General features: G+C 38.7%; 1 protein-coding gene across 1 annotated transcript in view; it reads left to right on the top strand.

Annotated features, from left to right (window-relative positions):
• FRMD3 (FERM domain containing 3) overlaps positions 1-18,026 on the top strand; it is a 140,355-nt gene extending 122,329 nt beyond the window's left edge. The window contains exons 13-14 of the mRNA XM_072859275.1: positions 1,915-2,036; positions 17,297-18,026. Of these exons, the coding sequence (XP_072715376.1) occupies positions 1,915-2,036; positions 17,297-17,892 (718 nt within the window). The 3' untranslated portion in view covers positions 17,893-18,026. The remainder of the gene's footprint in view (positions 1-1,914; positions 2,037-17,296) is intronic.
• The last annotated feature ends 3,411 nt before the right edge of the window (positions 18,027-21,437 follow it).

The raw sequence follows: 21,437 nt of genomic DNA, 5'->3' as shown, positions 1-21,437 counted from the left end.
TATGGTAGCTCCAAGTTCACTGTCTTAGAAAGACTAAGAAAGAGCCTAATGATGTCAAATGTTTTTATAATGCAGGTTTTGAAATGGGAGACACGGTAGATAGCTTGTTCTTCTAACAGCACAACTAGGAAAAAAGCATAGAAAATTTTCAGCTCCAAAAAAACCAAGCTTTAGAAACAAGTTACTCTGTGAAAGAGGATCTGGGGACAGGAAATGGTAGTTTTTCAGATGCAAAACATTTAGAGGAAATTATACGATTGCAGGTAAATAGATACAGATATCTATCTATCTATCTATCTATCTATCTATCTATCTATCTATCTAAAGTTTTCTTTCCCTGCGCCCCCTCCCTCAAAGTGAATTGAGTGGTACCATGGCTGCACTGAGAAAGAAACATGCAGTTGTGAGGACGTTACTGTTCAATATCTTTGTGTCTGGATATTACACTTAAAGCACTACAGACTGAAAATCTGTTGGAGTGTGTAGTCATGCAGCATTAATGTGGTGGCAAGTTCTTTTGACAAATACACAGTGGATTATTTAATATTTTGCTTCCAGGACATGCCTGAAGGAGGGATCTTTGTAAATAAGTATGGAGTAGGAGCCTTATGGGTGCTCCCAGGCACAACTCCTGTTTTGGGAGTTGCTTGGTAGCTCTTTACAGCAAGCACAAAGATGCAGAGGATGCATAACAAGTCTGTGGAGGTGCTGTTGGGTTGGAGTGATTGTAATTACAGTAATCTGAGTGAAAAACTTCTTTGGATAGTGAAAATTTAAACTAAATAGTTATCAGAGACTGCTCACAGAATGCAAATGAGGACATAAGTAGCTTTGGGCATACGTTAATGAGCAAGGAATCATGGCAATTGAGCAAGAAAGCTTGTTTGTCCCCACAGAACATTTAACTACATGTAATGTGACTTAGAGTAGGACATCTGTGTCCCGAGTTTGCCTAAACCCTCAGCAACACACAGTCCCTTCTTTTCACTTGCAACAGGTGCTTTGTTCAGTTTGTTTATCTATGTGGAATTGTAAGTTGGGTCTTTGTGCAAACTTGAAATGCATTTTGTGAAACTTCAGCACTGTACCTATGTACCATTTGAAGCCAAATAGAATCCTCTTCCCTTTCATCTTTGCTTTTGTCAAGAGTAAATATTTTATAATGTAATGGTGCAGATTTATTGCAGGATTCATGCTTCAGGCCTGTACCATGTAAGTGCCAGATAACTTATTCTAAAGACCCATTTTATTTTCTCAGTAATATAATTTTAGGCTAATGAGCCCCATGACTGAAGCGAATCAACAGCATTCCTCAAACTTTCCTGAGAAAGTTCAACACCTGCTACCAGGAAAGCCTGTTAGAGCCAAGTAAGACAAGAAAGAAAACCAGCCTGAGCTGGAGGCATGGTGTAGAGGCAGTGTCTGGGGTGCATGAGAATGAGAGCACTGTGTATCTGTTAACTGAAGGGATACAGTTGTTCCTGCTTTAGTCTTTAGTCTGCAGTGCTCAAATCGTAACAAATCCTTTACCCAGTCCCGGAGGCAATGGAACAACATCAGGAAACTGATTTGTATCCTCTTTACCTTCCCCTTCCTTGAAGCCAAATACTCATGTCTGCTGTGCAGCGTGGGAGAGGAGCAAAACACTGAAATCCTGCATGAAATGAGAAGGAGTCAGGCTGCATAAAGGGAAGTAAACCAGCACAAAACCTTCTCTTACACTTCAGATGTTGAAAGGTTTATATCTGCTGAGGGTGCAACATAACACAGCTGAAAGCAGCGTTCAGTGTGCAGAGCTTGTTATGATAGCCCAAGGCCTATTGTAATTTATGTAAAACAATTCTGAGATGAGACGTATTGGACTGCAGTTGTTTCCTTGTGAAAAAACTGACCCTGTTTTCCCTGTTCTTTTAGAACCAGCATTACCCAGAGTCGCAGCTCTCCCTCGTTGAACAAGCAACTCATAATCAACATGGAACCTCTGCAGCCCCTCCTTCCTTCTCCCTGCGAGGAGGAAGAAGTTCCTTTAGATGAAGGTGAGTCAATTCCTCGATTCCTGCCAAACACTATCAATATTTCTTATAAAAGATATGGAAAAAGGTGTGTAACTGACTCAGGGATATGGAAAAAATCTAATAATTTCCATTAGGAGTACACCATTAAGCCTCTGCATGTCATACTAAGAAATTTTCACTAGCTCAAGGAACTGTGCACAAGCCTCATGTGAGATATATTGTGAGGAAAGTTATTGCTGTTAAGCTTTCTGTTTCAAAAATCTTTTATTAGATTGTCAGGTGAAAGGAACTTAACAGGAAATAAATAATTCAGCATAGCAGCATTCTCCTAAATAGTAGCTGCAGCTACTCAGTAGTGAAAAGTGGCAGTTTACTGCTAGTCTTGCTTCCCTTTACTTTTCAATTTCTTTCTTCCTGTTCTAATGTTAGGAAAAACTCTCTGCTAATTTAATTCCATTGACAAAAAGGGATGTTATTTGTAGGTCAGCTAGGGAAAGAGTGTCTGCTAATTTAATCCCATTGACAAAAAGGGATGTTATTGGAATATCAGTTTGAATGCATTTTATAGAACAAGATTTTCCATGTATTTGTTTATTCCTTGATATTTTAAAGATCACATTCAGCACCTGTCTTTCTGATATGCAGTCATTACAAAGAACGGTATGAACATCTTAGCCAATTTAAATGAGGATAACTGCATTCTTCCTAATAAAAAAGGAAGCCAACCAAACAAAAGCTAACAGTGGTTCTTACTTGAGATATTGTGATCTAATTGTTTCAGTAGTTGGGAAATATGACCTCTGCTGTTGCTTTGTTGTTGTCAATTAATGGTAGCTGAGAAAACAGAAAACAGCTGAGCAAGTATGTTCATTTTCATGGGGGTACATCCTAATTTCATTTCATAGGAGTCATATGAACGTGTTTTGTTCATTCTTCGGAGTTTCAACACTGGATGTAATAAGAAGAGGGCGAATTAGATTGTCTGTGTACTTAGCTTATTATAATGAGTAGTAGTAGCTGCATGACATGTAGTTATTTTTAACAATTGCTTGTTTACCTCTGCTGTGAAATACCTGTATCTGAGAATTCACCTTCTGGCAGACAAGTACCAAGCACTGTGTTCTTGCTAGGCAGTTGCCACCACTGCAGAGTAACAACAGCTTGCTGCTTGTAAGACTGCTGTGCCACACTTACAACTCTAAGCAATGAAATCTATTTTTGGAAACTGCTGACTTATCATTGCTATACACTCACCAGAGAGTGCTGGCTTCAAATGTATGAATTACATAAGTTTGAAAGTCATGTTTCCTTTTAGTCAGACAGATTGTTGTTACTACTACGATTTAATAGAAATACTTGTTGGTGGGTTTCCTGTAGAATATGTTATGCACAGCTAAATACCACCAGCTGCTAAGTTAATAGTACTCAGCTCTTTTACAGTATTTTCCTGCAGCAAACTTGGCTGTATTATCAAATTGCAGCCAGAACTGATCCCACAGCTCTCCGACACTGACACTGGCTCTCTCCCCCACATGCACTCAAGCCACTTCTCTGGATTCCCATCTTCTCCCTTGCAACAGCACTAATCACCTGAGAGTGAACTGGAAGAAGGAGTTAAAAAAACCCCCTAAAACAAAAATTAAAAAAACCCAAACAAACAGCGAAAACGCCCCTAACTGTACAATGTCCCACTACTGGCTGGCTCAAACTTTAAGTGACTAATCAGAGAGGGTCAGGCAAGGTCCTGTGTGAGGGCAAGGGCAGGAGCAGGAGGTGGGAAGAGGGAAGGCAGCTAGCGCTGGGACTGACTCCACTGCATTGGGAAACTGCTTTTAATGTGCTACAGATGTGAAACAGCCTTGGCATCTCTCTAAATGTCCAGGCCTGAGGTGGGCGTCAACACCTTGGGTTGCTTTCCAAAGGTGCTTTCCACTGTGCTGTTGAGACCACAGTGCAGCCCTGCCTTGGTCAGATGTCCCTACACTGCATGGGTTGGCTAATGCAGCTTCCAGCACCCAGGCTTGTATTTCTGCAAGGTGCTGCTGTATGCATACAGATGTTCCAGCTGCTGATGGCCAAGACCTTCACACGGTGCTGCACTGTGCGGTGTAGATGGGCCCAAGCAACTCATTAGCAGAGCTGTCTGTAATGGCAGTGTCAGCTGTGTATACCTTGGGCAGACTCAGGAGAGTGCACAGCTTTGTCTTTTAACTTAGCAAAATTTACTTGTTCTTAATTTTAAATTGGCCTTATATATATTATGAGCAAAACACATGGCCAAAAATATGGTGACCTCAGTGTCTTGAGTAAATATCTCTGCTTCCTGAAACTTCTGGAGAGATAAACTCTGAGTTGGCTGAGCCTGGGTGGTATGAAATGGAACTAACAGAAACTGCCAGGTGAGAGGGAAGCTTTTGTGCCAATTACTTGATAGTTGCTAGGGGACAAAGCCATTGGAGATGGTGATAGCAGAGTCTGCAGGGGATTTTGAGCAGCTTCAGCCTGCCTTGTTGTCCTTAGGATAATCCTTTCAGATGGAAAATAAACACGATGCAAACGGATATAGAAAAACAACTAAAGCCTAGCCATTCTCCTGTATGAAATTCCATCTTACAAATCTACTCTGGCTGTCATGCTGAAGTGAAGCTGCCCCCCAAAAAAGCCCAAATTGTCCAGTGGTTTTGCACACATGTAAGAAAGGGTATGCTGAGTAAACGTGGTCATAAATGACCACTGTTTGTGGGGAAAAAAGATACTGGATGACCATGATATCACTGTAATAGTTACTTTAGCAGTTGACACTTATGCAAAAGGATTTGAAAACAAGTAATGGCATTTTATTTTTTATTGGAATGGCAGGCAAAAATATCCTGAGTTTGTGTATTGGTGTCTCCTTCTTCAAGAGGCAATTCTTCAGTCTGCACTTAGAGGCCATATATAGGTGTCCAATTACTAATTTAAGCACCCAGATTTGACTTGGTATTCTGACTTAAATATGCTTTTATTCCTGTTTTAAATTATAGTTATGTAAGTGACTTACCTAAGAGATTGGCCACCAGCCAATACATATTTTATCAAATTAAAAAAATAATCTCAAATCCTGATGTGTTAGGTTTTGCAGGTCATCTCTTGCTGCTTTGTTGCTACTGCTTAAGATTCTTCAGGCTTTCACATTCCTTGTTACTGACTCTTGATTTGCACTAATGTCCTCTCTGTCTCAGGAGGAGGAAAGAGGCATGGTACTATAAAGATGCAACCATAAAATTACTGTCATGCGTAGAAAGTTACCACATGGAATTAGATTTTACATGTATGAGTGTCAGATATGCTTGGAGAGATTATTTCTACCTTTTGAACCTAAAAGACGTTCTTCAAAAGGCACCTAGCTACAAAAGTTTTAAGTGTATCCAGAAGCGTGATTGTGAAATTAATCTTTGTCACAGATGGGCAGATTAGGTCCTTCTGAATGGTCCTATTAGGTGCTTTCCATGGTCCTTGCTTCATGTGCAGTTGAACATATTATATTTCTTTTGCTATTGCTATAGGAATTGTGTGGCTGCCTTCTTTCACCATCTGATATGGTGAGACAGATTATTGCCTGTCCTGATCACTTGGCAATTATTTTGCAGGTAGTAGATCATTGTGTTTGGATTTCCCAGCACCAGATGCTGTCAGGGCTTCAAGTATTTGAGTAGTCCAATTTAAAAAAAAAAAAAAAAGGGCAAACCCACATCTCTGAGTCACAGGATATTAATGTGGTTTTGACAACGTGATGAAAACGTCTTTTAAGTCACTTGATACTTCTGTGCTCAGGTTTCATACATGAATTACTTTCCTGGTGACATTGACTTTTGCCTTTGGAGCAACCAAAGTGAAAGTAGCATGCTTCAGTCATTCTATTGACTGATCTACCTTGTACTGTATTTCAGAAAAGAGAGCGTTGATGGCACAGACTCATTCTAAATTCCTCCTGTTTAAACTCCATGTTCCTCCATTTTTATTTCCCCAGAGAGTTACACACTTTTTAGATGTCCTCATTGTTCTTTTAAGATTTTTTTTTTCTTATGAAATTGTATGCCTGTGCATCTGAGTTGTGTACAGAGAGCTCTTATCCTTTAGCAGACTTATTTCTGTGTGTCACTCAAGTATAAGAAATATTGCATTAATGGCAATTAATTGGCAGGAATGCGATCTTTACTTTATAATGTGGAGTCTTTGTTGCATCTTACAAGCAGGTATGGGAATGAGCATACAGCAGCTACTACCAGTCTAGTTGTCTGTGTGTGTGAGTTCTCATCTGTGTAAGCTTTGGTTGTAGAGCAGAGGCATATGGAGCTTTTGTGGGTACAGCTTAGGCAACAACACATAAAAAATTGGCCACTTATGAATAATAGTATGAATAAATACTAAATATATGCTAGTAAAATATGAAATAATGTTAAGTATCTGTTCAGATGTTATGTTTGTACAGCAAGAACACTATAACAGGTAATCTAGTCCACTTTTTTCCCTGGGCACAGCTCAGTGTTGTTAATTTAATTTTTACTGGAAAAAAAATACTGTTTTAGTGTTAACTGTTTCTCTGGGTAGAACTAATACACAGCTTGTCAACATTCATATTTTTTAAATCATACCTGCTGTATACGAGACACAATTTATCTTAATATATCAGATAGAGAGAATCATGAAACGTCTTGTGTCGTGTAGCATCAGCTTTTCCTGTGAAATTAAGAGAAACAATACTTCTGTTAGCTGATTGTACCTGATGTGTGTGTGTGTGTGTGTATGATAACAAAAATTGTAGTATGTAGTTCATCAGATTTCTTAGTGGCTTTTCTAAATAAAATAACGGTTCTATTTCTAGATTCCTGTGGTCTGCAGAGATAACTAATTTATTCTAATACTCCATTAAACTTATTAGAGGCCAAAGTGAGCACCCTTAGGTCAGGTTGTATGTACTGGAATTTTCTATTGGTTTTTTTTTTGGTAGTTTTTTAACATTGAGATGGTTCTCTCATTCATGGAATAAAGTCTGGTCATCTTAAGTTTCTCCCACTACTGTGCACTTTGTCTTGCGATTTTCTGGGATGTCTCCCAAGAGAGTGTTCTGACCTCAGGAGATCTTAACATCACTGTGTGCATCATCATGTCTGTGTTCAACAAACTAAGTTGGATTTACAGTCCTCTAAAAACAACTTTTTTGCAAGCAAACCTTTTTCTTCAAGGTAACAGTACCTAATGCTAACAACAATTAGCTCTGCCAGCTTTCTTTTGTAACTTATTTACAAATTCTCAGATTTCCAGGTGTTTACCATGCCATGTGTCTACAAAATAAGATCACTACTTTTGTTACAAACAAAACGACATTGCCCTTATCGCCATAATAAGGTACCTTTAAAATCTGAAGACAGATGATATACTTCCTTTTCACAAATACATTAAAGTTGTTATGCTTGAACAGAAGTTTCCTGTACGCTATTTTCACTGGCTGGGGAAGGATACTAATTTGGAGAGTGTTTTATTAGTTTTAGTTTTCTGGTTTTGGGAGGGGATTGTTTATGCTTTTGTAAACCGTACTTTCTGATTTTAAGAGAAGTTATATAACCATCTGCTGTTTTATGCCTCCTGGGTAACAGGGCATGAATGCTAAGGGTCTCTCTGCCACAGTTCCCACCAGCCATTAACCTTTCCGTTGTGTAATATGTAGAGTAGCAATTTAGGAATGAGGGGAGTGGCAAGAGCTGCAAAACCAATTAGTTCCTGAGAGCAGACCTGTTGCCTTGCTGGCTCTCTTCTGCACACAGATAGTCCTGGGCAGCTCTGCAGGACAGCAGCAGGCTCCTTGTCTGGAAAATCTTTGCTGAAAAACATTTTCCAACCACTATGCAGGATATGCTGCCAAGGTCAGGTCATGCAAAGTCTTCTTTCTCTCAGGAGACAGAGCCTGTTCCTTACTTGCTGTGAGTTAATAGTAGAGACAGAGCATTGCTGACTCAGCTGCAAGATTTCAACATAAATCTCCCTTAGTTTTGTATACATGGTTTGTGGGCAGTGACTTGAAATCTTACAGTCATTCCTCTTTTGCATGAGCTTGGTCACATGAATGATACATGTTTACGCATTGACGTGAATGTGCTCCAGTTGGAAATCATTCACAGCCTTGTCCAGGTGACACTTCCGTCCTCGATTAGGCTTTCCTTTGCGTATTGAACAAGTTGGTGTTTATTGTAAGAATTGGTGCTACCAAGACTACCTCCCCGCAGCACACTCCTTCCAGTTTATCTCCCCTCTGTAGTTTCGGTGGAGCCAGTCAGAGCTCCTTTCCCACTAGGAGAGTATGATGCTGTGCACGTGGTTGCATTCCAGCTTCCAGCTGGAGCAAGTTATCAGCAGCCAGCATATATATGCCATGCCTTTTATAGGAGCCTGCATATTTCTGCTGGATGGGACAGGGAAGTGCTGAGTTTTCTGAAGCAACACTTATTTCTGATGGATGCGAATGTGTCCAATAGTTGTCGACAAGTGGGAACTGGAGCACATATGCAAAGAGAGACACTTTTCCCAAACTTAGGAATTTTCTCTTCTTGTTTATACACAGGCAGGTCAGCTTTGATTCTAGGCTTGAAATGAACACATTTTCATCTCATTGGTTTGCCTTGTGACTAAGGTTTGTAAGCACAGCATATTACTTTTCCTTTTGTATCTATACATTTCCCACAAATACTTTCCGGGCAGTGGTGGGGAGCTGACATCAGTGGCCAAATTGAAGCTCTTTAGAAAAATAATGGTCCCAGTGTCATTTTGTTCTGTACAAAACAGACCTTAAATGCTGGCCTTTTGTTTCAGTGCACTATGTTTTGATGCCTTGGATATTTTTATGCTTGTGTGTGTAGTTCAGCTGTTATGCTAGCAACTGCTAGCTGAGATGGATGCTGTGGAAGTTTGTATTGTACGTTACGAGGCATTTGGAAATGTTTAAAAATAACCTCTCGTTCTGTTCCCTACTGGGATATTTTTATTGGCCGTGTTAGAAGCTTGTCATTTGATTCATTGAGAGTGACTTGTGTTAGTCTCTTAAAACTCGGTAAGAACTAATGAAAGGTCAAAGCTGGTATGGGTAGAGCCTTTACAAGACTTTGAGAAGAGGAATTAATAGTCAAAATGGTGAAATGTCTTGTAAAAATCCAAACCAAGAGAAGCATTCATTTGCGGATGGTTAACCACTGCAACAAGGAAGTGTGCATTCGATTACTGCGGCATGGCTCCAAGATCACAGCCAGAAGGGCTGGTAAATTTACATTTATTTTACTCAAACCTTCCCCCCCCCATCCCCCCCCATCCCCCCCATTTATTATGCTAATAGTGGTCTCTTGGAAAGGAACTGTACTGTGAATGAAAATGTTACATCGAGTACAGCAGAGAATAAGGATGAATTACTAACAGGAGCAGAGTTGCAAATGGGGAATGAATGAGATGAAACTTAAATGACATTTGTTGTAATATCTTACGTAAATTGTGTATTTATTTGTTAATTGCTAACAAATGGGTGACTGGAATTTTGCCCTTGTAGTTTTCTTGGACTGAGGGGGAGAAATACCTTGAAACTGTGATAATTTCTGATAAAACTAACTAGTTCTTAAATTAGCAGACAGGTTGGTAGCAGATTTTGAATGTCAGCTGAATACAGTAGTGGATACAGTTTAGCGTTTTACTGCAACTGAGTGGGTTGGGTTGCCAGATCATAACTTTGTTGTTTTTATTTTTCTAAATACTGAAAAATTTAATATACTGAATAATAGTACTGGGTGGAGGGTGGGTGGGGAAAGGAGTCTGATTCGGATCTCTTTTTCACTACACATAACAGGAGTGCAACCCAAGGAACAAAAAGTATTCAGTATTGCTTTGGATAGCAACCAAAACAAAGGGGTTTTTTTTCTTGTTTTTATACCAGATCCCTTTGCCAAGGATAGATTGGTCCCTCTATCAATCTGTATGTCTCTGTTTCCTTGAAACAAATTTCAAAATTTATTTCTCCATGCTTTCTGTGGTACTGTTTACTTTTGATATTTTTGCATATATAGGTTGACAGATTCAGTTTCCATGCACCTGTATAAAACTGTGCATTTTTATTGAATCTTCATTTCAGAAATGAGTATTTACAGAAGAATTAACTGAGAATGTTCTGGCAAAGATCAGAATATTCTCACACTTTTGGGAACTGAAAATCAGAAAGCAGTAAGCACAGCAGATACAGGAGAACTCGCTTCTTGCAGGGATTTGCCTCTGAGTAGCAGCAGCTCCTAGCTGCCTTTGCTTTACGAATTCACCACTCAGGGGAAACTATAGGGTCTATGAGAATGTACCTAACACCCTTGATTCAAAAATTAGTAGCAAAATTGAAAAAGCATTATTTTGTTTTCTTATACCTCAGAAGTTAAATGCTAGTTCCAAATAGATACAAGCCATCTTGTTGGTTTAATATGATACCAGTCTAGTAACAGATTTGTGCATAGGGGCTACACTGGTTCTTAAAAACCTTGATTTTGCAGTACTGTTCATAGGACGTTATTCCTTTTGGTGTACACGTGCATAAAACCTCTATATCAGCATATAAAACCTGTATATCAGCATATGAAACAAGGACTGGAGTTAGCTTGTGCAAAACTCGTGGCAGGGGACATAACTCCTTGGGAGAACCCTGTTGCTGCGTGGGGATGCTGAAATGTCCCACTTGTCTTTTTCTCGGGTGCTAAGCTCTCACATCAGTGCCGAGCTCTTTTTGGCCTTGCTCTCTTTGGCTCGGTGCTAGACACTGAGTCGCTGCAGTCCCTTCAGCAGCTCCTCCCCTTTCTCTCAGCTGCTGACAGATGTATCTTGCCTTCTCATTCCTGCTCCCATGATACATAGTCCTCTCTCCCTGCTACACCCCTCAGCCTTTTCACTGCTTAATCCTGCTTCTGGAAAGGGGTCAGCAGTGCTGGGGTGGGCTCCTTCCAGGCCAGAGGGAGGTTAGAGACAGGCACCCCAGAACACCCACTGTGCTGCATGCTCTGTTTTGATTCCATCTCTGTGCTTTGGGTGCGCTTTGCGGGGTGTGAAAAGCAGAGTGGTGATCTCCAGTGGCTGCAATAGCTGTGACATTAGTTGAACACTGTGACACACAACGCAGTTGGGAGGCCAGCTGTAACGCTGCAGAGTCACAGTGCTTGCAGCTGATGGAGCTGGCAGCTCTGACAGGGCTTTGCTCCCTTCTAGAAGTTCCCGGGAATGTCCAGCAGGAAAGCCAGGTCACTGCCCAAAAAGGAGTTACTATAAACTCCCATTGATTTACTCTCCTTGCAAAGCTAGAACAGGTGTCTTCTATGGCCACGGGATGTGGGTAAGGCAGGGATCTATGGCCTCCTACTTCTGAGGGCTGGACATCTGGCCGTGATGCAGATCCTGCTTTGATATAGATCCTGTGTAGAGGAACATTTGAGTTTAGTGCAATTCTAGATTCCCTTTCCTATATTTTCTTTGTGACATCCATGCACTTTGCTGATGTGAGAAACTCACGCTCTCCTTCCCTCTGAAAGGTCATTCTATTCATAGTACAAATAAATTTTGTCCACATTGAAAATAAGCAAAGGATTACACAGTATTTCTAGAGGAAGTAGTGAAAGGGATAGGAAGGAACTGTCCTAATTGCAGTCTGGCTGGACTTACTTGTTTACACGTCTATATGAAGTATTCCCAGCACAGCTCTTTCTGGACGGTATCTAATTTTTCAGTTCTCTGTTTAAAAGAAGGAAATCTTCACACTTGTTCCTTTCTCCACTATACAAAGCCTTTACAGATGTGTAATTGTGTTTGCATGTCTGGTAGATAAAGCTGTGTGCAGTACATCTGGCCACCAGACAACGTGTGAACTGAATTTTTAAATACATTTAAAAGGATACATTTTTCTGGGGTGCTGTATTTCCAGCAACTGCAGCTTCTTAAGAATCGTGGCGCTGGGGCTGCCCTTCATCCTGCTAATCCTCAGCTGCTGATTTTGGCCCCTTTAGAAACACTGGCAGCTGATTATGTTTATGTCAGACCTCTTGCACATTCATGTTCCTAGCAGATGACCACTGCAAACTTATGTTTTATTCAGCTGTTCATGTTCCTATCTGCTGTAGCAAGTTAGAGGTTGGGAGCAATCCCAGTATTTTGTGAAAGGGAAGTACTGAGTTTTGGCTAGCATAATGAGATCTCTCTGGCTCTGTAAAATTCATCCAGCTGCCAGAAAAGTGTAGCAAATTTTTGCTATAGGTATATAAGAAATAAAATTGAGCTTATTTACTTGATATTCCAGTAATACGTATTAAAAGATTCTGATGTACGGAACATAAATTGCCAGTAAAAATATAAAATGAAGACTGGAAGGAAGAAGTCTTCCCAAATGCAATTTAATACTCAAGTCATAGTCCTTTAAATCTAAACACAGTATAAATTTTAACTAAAGAAACAGTAGAGTTTTCAAAATCTAGCCCAAAAAATTATACAAAATTGTAGCCTTATAAGGGTAGCAGCAAAAGAATTGTTATGTCTGAATAGGAGCAAAGGATTTGCAGCAGTGTTGTAGAGTAATTAAAGGATATTGGCTTTGGCCTTGCTTTAGCTTTTGTATTCTCTTTTTCCATTGCAAGACTTTGAGGATTTTTTTCTTTTAACCTGGTTTTATTACTTCAGATAACTGTCTCTCTTGAAGGCTATCCAAAAAGTGAAAAACTGAAAAACTGTATCTGAAAAACTTGGACCTTTCTTAAATTTGTGTCACTAGAGTATTTTTGTACTGTAGAGTGATTCTGAATTTCAGTGCTATAATGTGATATTCTTATGCCTGCACAAGCATTGTAAATGATATGTGCCATAATGACACTACACTTGTGTCTTTTGACACCATCAAAATCTGAGTGACCCTACATACTTATCTGTATATTGCAACATGATTGGAACTTTGCTGTGGGCTTACACTGACCATGGTTAATAGCTAATTGTTTCCTCAATCCTTGGCTTGAGAAATGCTGTAGTGTTACAGGCAATGTGAAGGAATCAAAAGAACAGCTTTATATATTTGATTTTTTAAATATCAAATGAGCTTGCCACAGCAGCAGTTAATGCCTGTTCAGAATTTTCAATTTTTTATATTAAAATATTATTTATTTGCACTTGTATTTGGCTGATGTAAAATGCAGTTACTTTGATGTAATATGTTTTAACAACACGTAAACTATTTGAAAAGTCTTTTATGTTTAGAACTTTTTTTTTTCTTTGATGCTATAGGATAGGATGTAATTTTTGTACTACCATATTAGAAAAGAGTATGGTTAGGATGGATTGGCAGTAGTAATTGTTTGAGTTTCATGTGTGCCTTCCTCTCATTGTGTTGCTTTCAAGTTATCTGCTCAAACTAAATAGTGGATTGTAAAGTTGATGTATGCTTCAGAACTGTGACCCATTCCAATTTTAATACAATCCCTTCAGAAAAAAAACTGATCTGAAAAAGTTCCTCTGCTGCCTTCTGTCTACAGGTTAATCACAAAGTCAGAAGTTCGCCAGTTATTTGAGAAAAATACAGTTTTAATGAAAGTTAATATGATCTTTCTTGTTTATCTTCACTATGTATGTTATGCACGCTGCAATTTACTCTGGGGAAGGAGAGAAGGCTCAAGAATCATAAATCGATGTGACCTTTCTTTGCAGTAGCTGCAGCTGTCCTCTCTATGATGAGAAACATGATGAAGATAAATTACTGACCTTGCATCTAAGCAGGTATAGAGAGGCCTATGGCCAGGATTCTCAAATTCGGGAGGTTAAAATTAGGTCCTTTAATCCATATTGAGGTGCCAAAGTAAATGGCTCAACTTACCTTTTACTCCTATTAAGAGAAAGTGAAAAAGCCCATTGGAAAATAAAATTGTAGTACTTGTGTATCTAAAGATATGTGTTGGACTTCAGAGTTTAAAAATTTTGGCTTTTATGTTTTAAGATACCATGAGTGCACTCTCAAATGACTCCGAGTATGGTTTGATGATCCAGCATTACCTAGTGTTACAGTATGCTTAGGAGAAAGATGCCCCCAAATCTGTTCTTACGTCTTAATGTTCATGTACTGTTGTGTCTAGTTTCATTCAGTTTGTATCCTCCTCTTGATGACTGTGGCAAGTGTATTTGTTAATGCAAAGACTGGTGTAGACAGTAAGTTCCAGCACAAAACATGTTTCATGCTGAAATGTGATGAATTTCTAAAATGGCTGTGATAGGAGAGGACAGAGTAGTTGAGGCAAGGAATTATTAGCTAGGTAGTCAAATTAAACTAATGAGGAGAAGTCTGTATTTTCTTTATTGAGGACAAGATTTCATTTCAGCTATGCAGATCTGCTGGCTAGGTGCTGGTCAAGGAAGCACCCCTGCTCTCTCTCCATCTCCGGTAATGTGCTGTGCTCGTGAGACATCTGACAAGCCAATTCAGGAAGAAAAACCATCAGAGAACTAACCCAGGAAGAAAAACAGTTATTTTCCTAGGTTAGCTTTACAAGCTGGCTCGCTCAGGGATGAAATGAGAGGAAGCAGAAATGGTCTTTTTGGTTGATTTAGCCAGAACGTGAAACCTCACCTGGAGGCATGGCCAGCTTAACTCCTAGAGAGCAGGAAAAGATAACAAATTACAGAGGGAGAGATCTGTCTGGGCCATTTTGAAGACTTAAAAGGGGAAATGAATTTTAATAGCTAATGTGCTCTGCTGAAGGGGGGGATGCTTCCTGAGGATGGTGTTCTGTAATGAAGAGGTTTTCTGTAATGAATATAACATGACACATAAAAGCATGCACTAAGAAGGGGATCCAGCAAGTTGTCTTGTCAGGTAAGGAGCAAGCTGGCTTGTTCAAGGAGTAATTTAATGTAAGTAGGTTTAAAGTGCGGGTTTCTGTCATTTCTTCTATCTTTTAGAATTATTTGTAATATGTTGTATATTTTATGTTGCATTTATTGGCATTTCCTCCCAACTGCAAATACTGAGTATTTCGGGCTCTGGCAGAAATGTGTTCATGTGCCTGTGTCTGGCTCAGGGCAGGTCTACTGCTGAGTGACCTGGTAGTGCACAAATCTGCTATCAGTTATGAAACTGAGATTTTTGTGGATATGTCCTGTCCTGAGCATGGTAGTCATGGTAGATATAAAGGGGGAGGGAGAAATGGAAAATAGAGATTGTAAGACCTTGTCATTCAAGAAATGCAAAATTTGTAACAGTGAGAAAGTCTAGGATAAGGTAAGTATCACCAGCTTTGCTGAAATGTAGTTATGCCTACTGCTAGCTTAATGATCAGTAGCCAATGGCATAAGAATATTCTTTTGCTATCTAGTCAAATAGAGGGAAAGTAGGTTTCAGAAACAAAGTTAATAATTTCAGTACAGTGAATGGTATCTACAGTTCTTAGGACTAATAATATTTTAAAAAGTGACATTTTCAAGAAAAAAATGTGAAAAGGCTTCTGATCTCAAAAAGAAATTCTTTGCAGAATTTTGGTCAATTATAGTTGAGTTACTATTTAAAATTGTAGCTTAGGATTGTGATCCAAAATGCGTCTAAGCTGTGTATCTTCCTATATTGTAGATGTCTTTATGATAGGGACTTTTGCTTTTCAATTTTTGTCCTGTTTACAGAGCAGTGATGCATCTCTTCCTTATAGCATGGTTCAGGTCATGTTTTATTTCCCTCACCTCAAAATGACCATAATGGGCCTTTTGTTTAGTTTCGTTTTTTTATATGTTTGCCATCCTTTAATAGAAAACTTTAATAGAGCTTGCTGAGACCCTTTTACTTCACACTGAAAACCATTACATTTCTAGTGTAATTAGCACTGGAGACGTACTGCTTTTCTGATTACTTGTTTTTCTGTAATAATACATTTTCTTTTATACCACGTTGTTTTAAAGTCTCTGAACCTTAATCTTTATTGCACTAAAACTGGAATGAATCTTTGACAATGTCAGTTTGCTAGCTTTTACAGAGATCTTTTGCTGAATTCAAAGAATTGGGCTAATTTGAATTATAAATAGTACTTTGATATTAATTTCCTGAGTTACTTGTTGGACAAGTCATGTAACCTTGTATTGGTTTTACCTGCTATATCTTTATCTGTGTGTTGCATCTGGATTAGTCATTAGTGAAGAATGGAGAGATGCTTAACGTCACAAAACGAGATGTACTAAGTGTTATTATATATTACTGTTGCACATGATACTGTGTATGGTTTGTTCCTTTTGAACATAGATGGCATCTGATGATGGTAATGAGTGTTGGACATGGGACAAATTTAAAACTGTTTTCCTATCACTTTGAGCTCTGTGCCCGACTCTCCTCCCTTCCACTCCTGCAACTGACAACTAACAGCAGTCACTGCAGTGTTGATGTAGCTGCAAAATGGATAGACTTTTTTGCAGACTTATTGCTGTTAGTGTTAGACTGGAAAAAGGGTAGTAAGTTTTGAGAGGAGAGAGCTTGGGCAGAGAGTGGGGTCATAAGAAACAAGCATACCGGTAAGGCTAAGAAAGACTCCTCTGTAAGGGGGAGAGAGAAATTTAAAGGAGGGGGAGAAAAGAGACTGAGTATGAAGAGTAGAAGGATGACTGGAGGAAAAAATGAGACACGAGGAGAGGGAGCTTTTTAAAGAGGTGAGGCATTTTCATTCAATTTCAGTGATACCTAATCCTCATACTGTGTTTCAACCTTCCTCTCCTTTTATCTTTTCTACTGTTAATATGAATTTATCATGGTAATCTATTGTCTCTTTTTAATGTCATGCTCTATTAAAAATTCCCAACCTCAGCCATTATCTTATCACTTTCTCCTCATTCATTTCAAAGAAATAAAGGTGGGTGGTTGTTGTTGTTATTATCATACACCAAATAGCTCCAATTCACATATGTACTAGGTATTCATTTATATCAGAAGTCTGATTGCCAGTAGAGAATGAGCTGTTCTGTTTTCTGTTTTGCATTACACCATTGTTAGTGGTAGCTGTGTCAGACACAGTTAAGCAGATCTGGTGTAGTGCAGTGTTGTAAAAGATGTTGCCCTCCTGTGGAACTTTTTGAAAAGCTTCTCCAGTTTTTGCTAATTGTGTATGGTCTAGCTTCAATATGCAAAATGATTGCAGAATCTTCTTTCCAACATCTGTTAGATACTATTGGAAGATTGAGTTTTGCCACCAGGAAGGCAGAAATTTAGGATCACTATTTTCATCTCCTTTTTTCAGGTATCCAACTGCCAAAGGAAGATGAGATTTCAGTACCTGTGACTTCAAGCTCCCCAGTTAAGGACACTGGGGAGAATGTTGATCTTGCCATTGAACAGGAAGAGAAGATGAAAGAGGAACCTTTAACCATCTCAGAATTGGTATACAATCCTAGTGCCAGCTTGCTGCCCACCCCTGTTGATGATGAGATTGACATGCTCTTTGATACCTGTCCAAGAGTAGAGAATGAGAAAGATGATACAGATTCATTTGAGGAACTGGAAGCAGATGAAAATGCATTTTTGATTGCAGAGGAGGAAGAATTGAAAGAAGCTCGGAGAGCACTTAGGTGGAGCTATGACTTTCTAATGGGCAACATAGAGGTGAATGCCTTTGTGAAGAGTTTCTCCAGACTTCTCCTTGTAGGCCTTGGACTGTTGTTGTTTGTGTTTCCTCTTCTCCTTGTTCTCTTGGAGTCGGACCTTCAAATCTCTTTTCTCCATGAAATCCGTCAGACGCCGGAGTTTCAGCAGTTTCATATTGAATATTACTGCCCTCTTAGGCAGTGGGTGGCTTGCAAAATAAACTTCATTCATGACATGCTGGGCAGCTTTTAAATTTTAAATAAATATGATACAACTAAGGGCTATATTCAAAATTTCAGTTAGTGCCAGCTTTCCATAATGCCCCTGGGGCCATCAGTCAGTAGCTGTCTTCATATCCAGTTCATTACAGACTCTCCAGGTTCTTAAGTTCCCTTTACATACTTAAATTGCCCATTTAGTTACAGGCTTATATAGTCACCTTTCAGTAACCAAAAAGAAGCTTTATTTTAATTGCATTTCAGACTTCCTGCTCATCTATTACATCATATAAGATGGGGCCACAATAAGTTTCATTGTCCTTAACCTTTCAATCCATGACACTAAATCCAATGAAACTGAAAGCAAAACTTTTTTGAATATACTCCTTAGTTCAGCAATCTCTTCTAACCAATGCCTATACAACCAATGTTTATGCTGGGTTTTTGTTTTTGGTTTGTTTTTCTGTTTGTTTGGTTTTTTACATTTTTATGTGTTTAAAATATTTTGGTAAATTTTTAGCAAAAGACAACTTCTGATGTTATTTAAATGTACAAATTGGTAAGAATAATGCACAAGGGCATGTAGGGTGTTTTTAGTGTTTTAGCAATGATTTGTTTTTAAACTACTGGCTGGAGAATGAATGAGTTTAATATAGCTCTATACAGAGGGACTGTGGTTTGGGAAATGCATAGAAAGTTCACTCAAGTTCAGTAGGGGCTGCCTGGGGGAGATGCAAGGACACCAAGTACGCAGAATAATTTCTGAAAGGCACAGTTGTAAAGCTTGGGGAAGTGAGCAGAACTGAAAGAAATGATCCTTCCTCTTACCTGTGAGGTTGTCTTACACTTTATCAGTGCTGTAGAAAGTCTCTACAAGATAGTCCAAGTATGTATTGGAAGAGTGAGTCTTCAGTCTCAATGTAGATTATTGTACATAACATGGAAGAAGATAATAGTAAGTAGCAAAAAAAAAAAAAAAAAAAAAAGAAGAAAAAAAAGCCAAAACCCTAGCTAAATCAGTAGGTGAGTGACCTACTTTTAAAAATAATAGAGAAGAAAAATGTATTCCTTTTAAAAAGCAAAGCATTAGGCTGTACAGTTGACATAAAAGTATTCTACTGACTCACAGTTAAAGGTTTAAACACTTTAATAGGTGCATCTTCATCCTTGATGCCCATTATTACTAATCTCTAAGACAACATATTTTCTGTGCATACTAATATGCTTCCTTTCACATATAGCAGCATATTTACCCTCTTTCCCTGTTATTACGAGCCCAGTTACATGATCTAATGCTGTTTCGTGTAACATGGATTTGTCTATCTAAAGGTATTCCAATATAGCTTAGAGAATATACTTAAGTAAAATCTTGCCAGTGCTGAGAAAATTTGAAGGCCCTCAAATGTACCACAGAGGTTGTATTTAAGAGGAGAAAGTTTTTATTCTCCCCCCATTCCCAGATCTTAGTGCAGACGTATTTCGTATTTAAACTAGGGAACTCTGATTTTGGCCTCAGAGTCTTTCTCCTGCTTAGAGATTTATGAATTGGAGATATATTTGAGGCTGTTTTATTAGATGTGCATTTAACACATTGTAACCACATCTGTAATTCCTACTGAATAAATTCCTTTAGTTTCGATATCACAGAATCGGTTTTGTCTGGTTTTCTCATATAAGCCTTTGCAAATGTCTAGTTCAAAAACGGCAATTTCCTTAGAGGATTTCTCCTTCCCTTCTAATCTTCTCCAGTTTTTAAAGGACAAAACAGTTACAGGGCTTAGGAGTTCCTTTTCTTAGTTGAAAACTTTTGGATTGCTATTCATTTCCCAACCAAAAAAAGGGTAAATTAAACAACGGCCTTTTTTCTCTTGTCTTTGTTTGTCCTTTCAATCTGTTCCCCAGAAGAATCATTATTGATTAGTTACTTGGTGTGTTACTTGTGCTACTTGCAGCTAAATGATCCTTTCCTATGAGGTAATAATCATTCAGCCTAATAGAAATGGAGAGTGAACTAAAGTAGATATTTAGCCTTAACGGGAAATGATTCACTTGCATTGTTTCTAAACAAAGGTGTCGGAAAAGGTGTTTTGAGTGGTGAAGGCTGTGAGAGCTGGCATCCTGCTGGACTATGGAGACGTGGTTCCATACAGGCTCCTATATAAGTCTGATAATTATGTTAAAAAAAAAAGTAAGTTAGATCCTATGCTCAAAAATATAGTCTTGTCCCTGTAAATTACAGCACTCCATAAGTAGGAGTATTGTTATGCTTCATTTAACTCTATCAGAAAATAGCTGAGTTGCATGAGAACATAATCTCAGAAAATGTGCAGTGCAGTGAGGTTTTATGTAGGGTTAAATGCAAGTGTGTGTGTGCACATGTGCCTGCCTTTACTAACCATGTGCATACATTCAGGCCTGGCCTTTTAAAATTCTTCCCTTCCTTCCTGATATTCTCTGGTCTGTCAAAGTAATTTAACTGAAAGTCATGAGAGTCCTATAACTTAAAGGCCAGGACCACGTAATACACACAGAAGGATATGGTTGGGCATATTCAGAGAGAGTAGCAGTCTAGTATTTTATTGATGAGGATGACAGACTTGGATTGTGGAGCATCTATAGGTACAGTATTGTGTATTTCTGTCTGTGCTTGGATTCTATTGTAAAATGTTATGTACTTGAAATCTATTTTGTGGTTTGTCTAACATTTATAAACACAACTCTGGGAAGAATTAAAAATGGTTTTATTTCATGGAGACTAAGGGGAAAATATACCTGTAACTCGAGCCTTATCTTTGTACAGTGAATTTCACATTTCTATATGTCAACATCTTGATTGTTTTGTATGTTGATATGATGGCAGGAATCCCTAATAAAAATACACTGGAGAAAAGCTTTCTGCAGTTGTGACAGTTCTTACGGTGAAAGATGTTTCATAAATGAGTTTTTGTTGAGAATTGCTTGGTACATGATATAGTACAGATTTCTTAGGACTCTTACAAATTTTTTTACATACATTTTTTTTATTCATCAGCTGGAGAGCCACTAAGGAAGTGCTTTAAAGTAAGATGTTACTAACATGGCTTCAGATGCACTAACCAAGGGCCTAACGGTTTGCCTAACGGTCTTACCATGTAAGAGTTAGTCACAGTCTTGAATTTGCCCTAAAATAAAATTACTACACGCAGAACACAAATTGAGAAGTCTGGTTTTAAAGTCAGGACCTGTCTGTAGGAACCTTTTGGTAGGCAGATCTGGCTAGAGTGTTATGCAAGCAAAGCTGTGCAGCTTTTGCATGGAGCTTGCTTACGTTAAGTTGCTTTGGAGCTCAGAGAGTACAAAAGCATCTGGTAAGAAACATACAGTCTGCAAAGAGGCAATTGAACATCATTTTGGGGAGCTAAGTCAGAGAAACTAAGGCTACTTCTTGAGCACATAAAACATTTAGATGCAGACATGTCTGTACTGTATAGAAAGTGTCAAAATCTAAATGGACTCCGGCAACTTGAAATGTAAAGGGCCAGGACTATATAGTACAGGTAGACCTATTTATTCAGTTAAAATGGTGTAGGTTATAATGCT

This window comes from Ciconia boyciana, chromosome 4 (genome assembly GCF_034638445.1).
Source record: "Ciconia boyciana chromosome 4, ASM3463844v1, whole genome shotgun sequence".
NCBI lineage: Eukaryota > Metazoa > Chordata > Aves > Ciconiiformes > Ciconiidae > Ciconia > Ciconia boyciana.
Note: the sequence above shows the minus strand (reverse complement) of the source record. Positions and strands in the feature narration are given on the sequence as shown.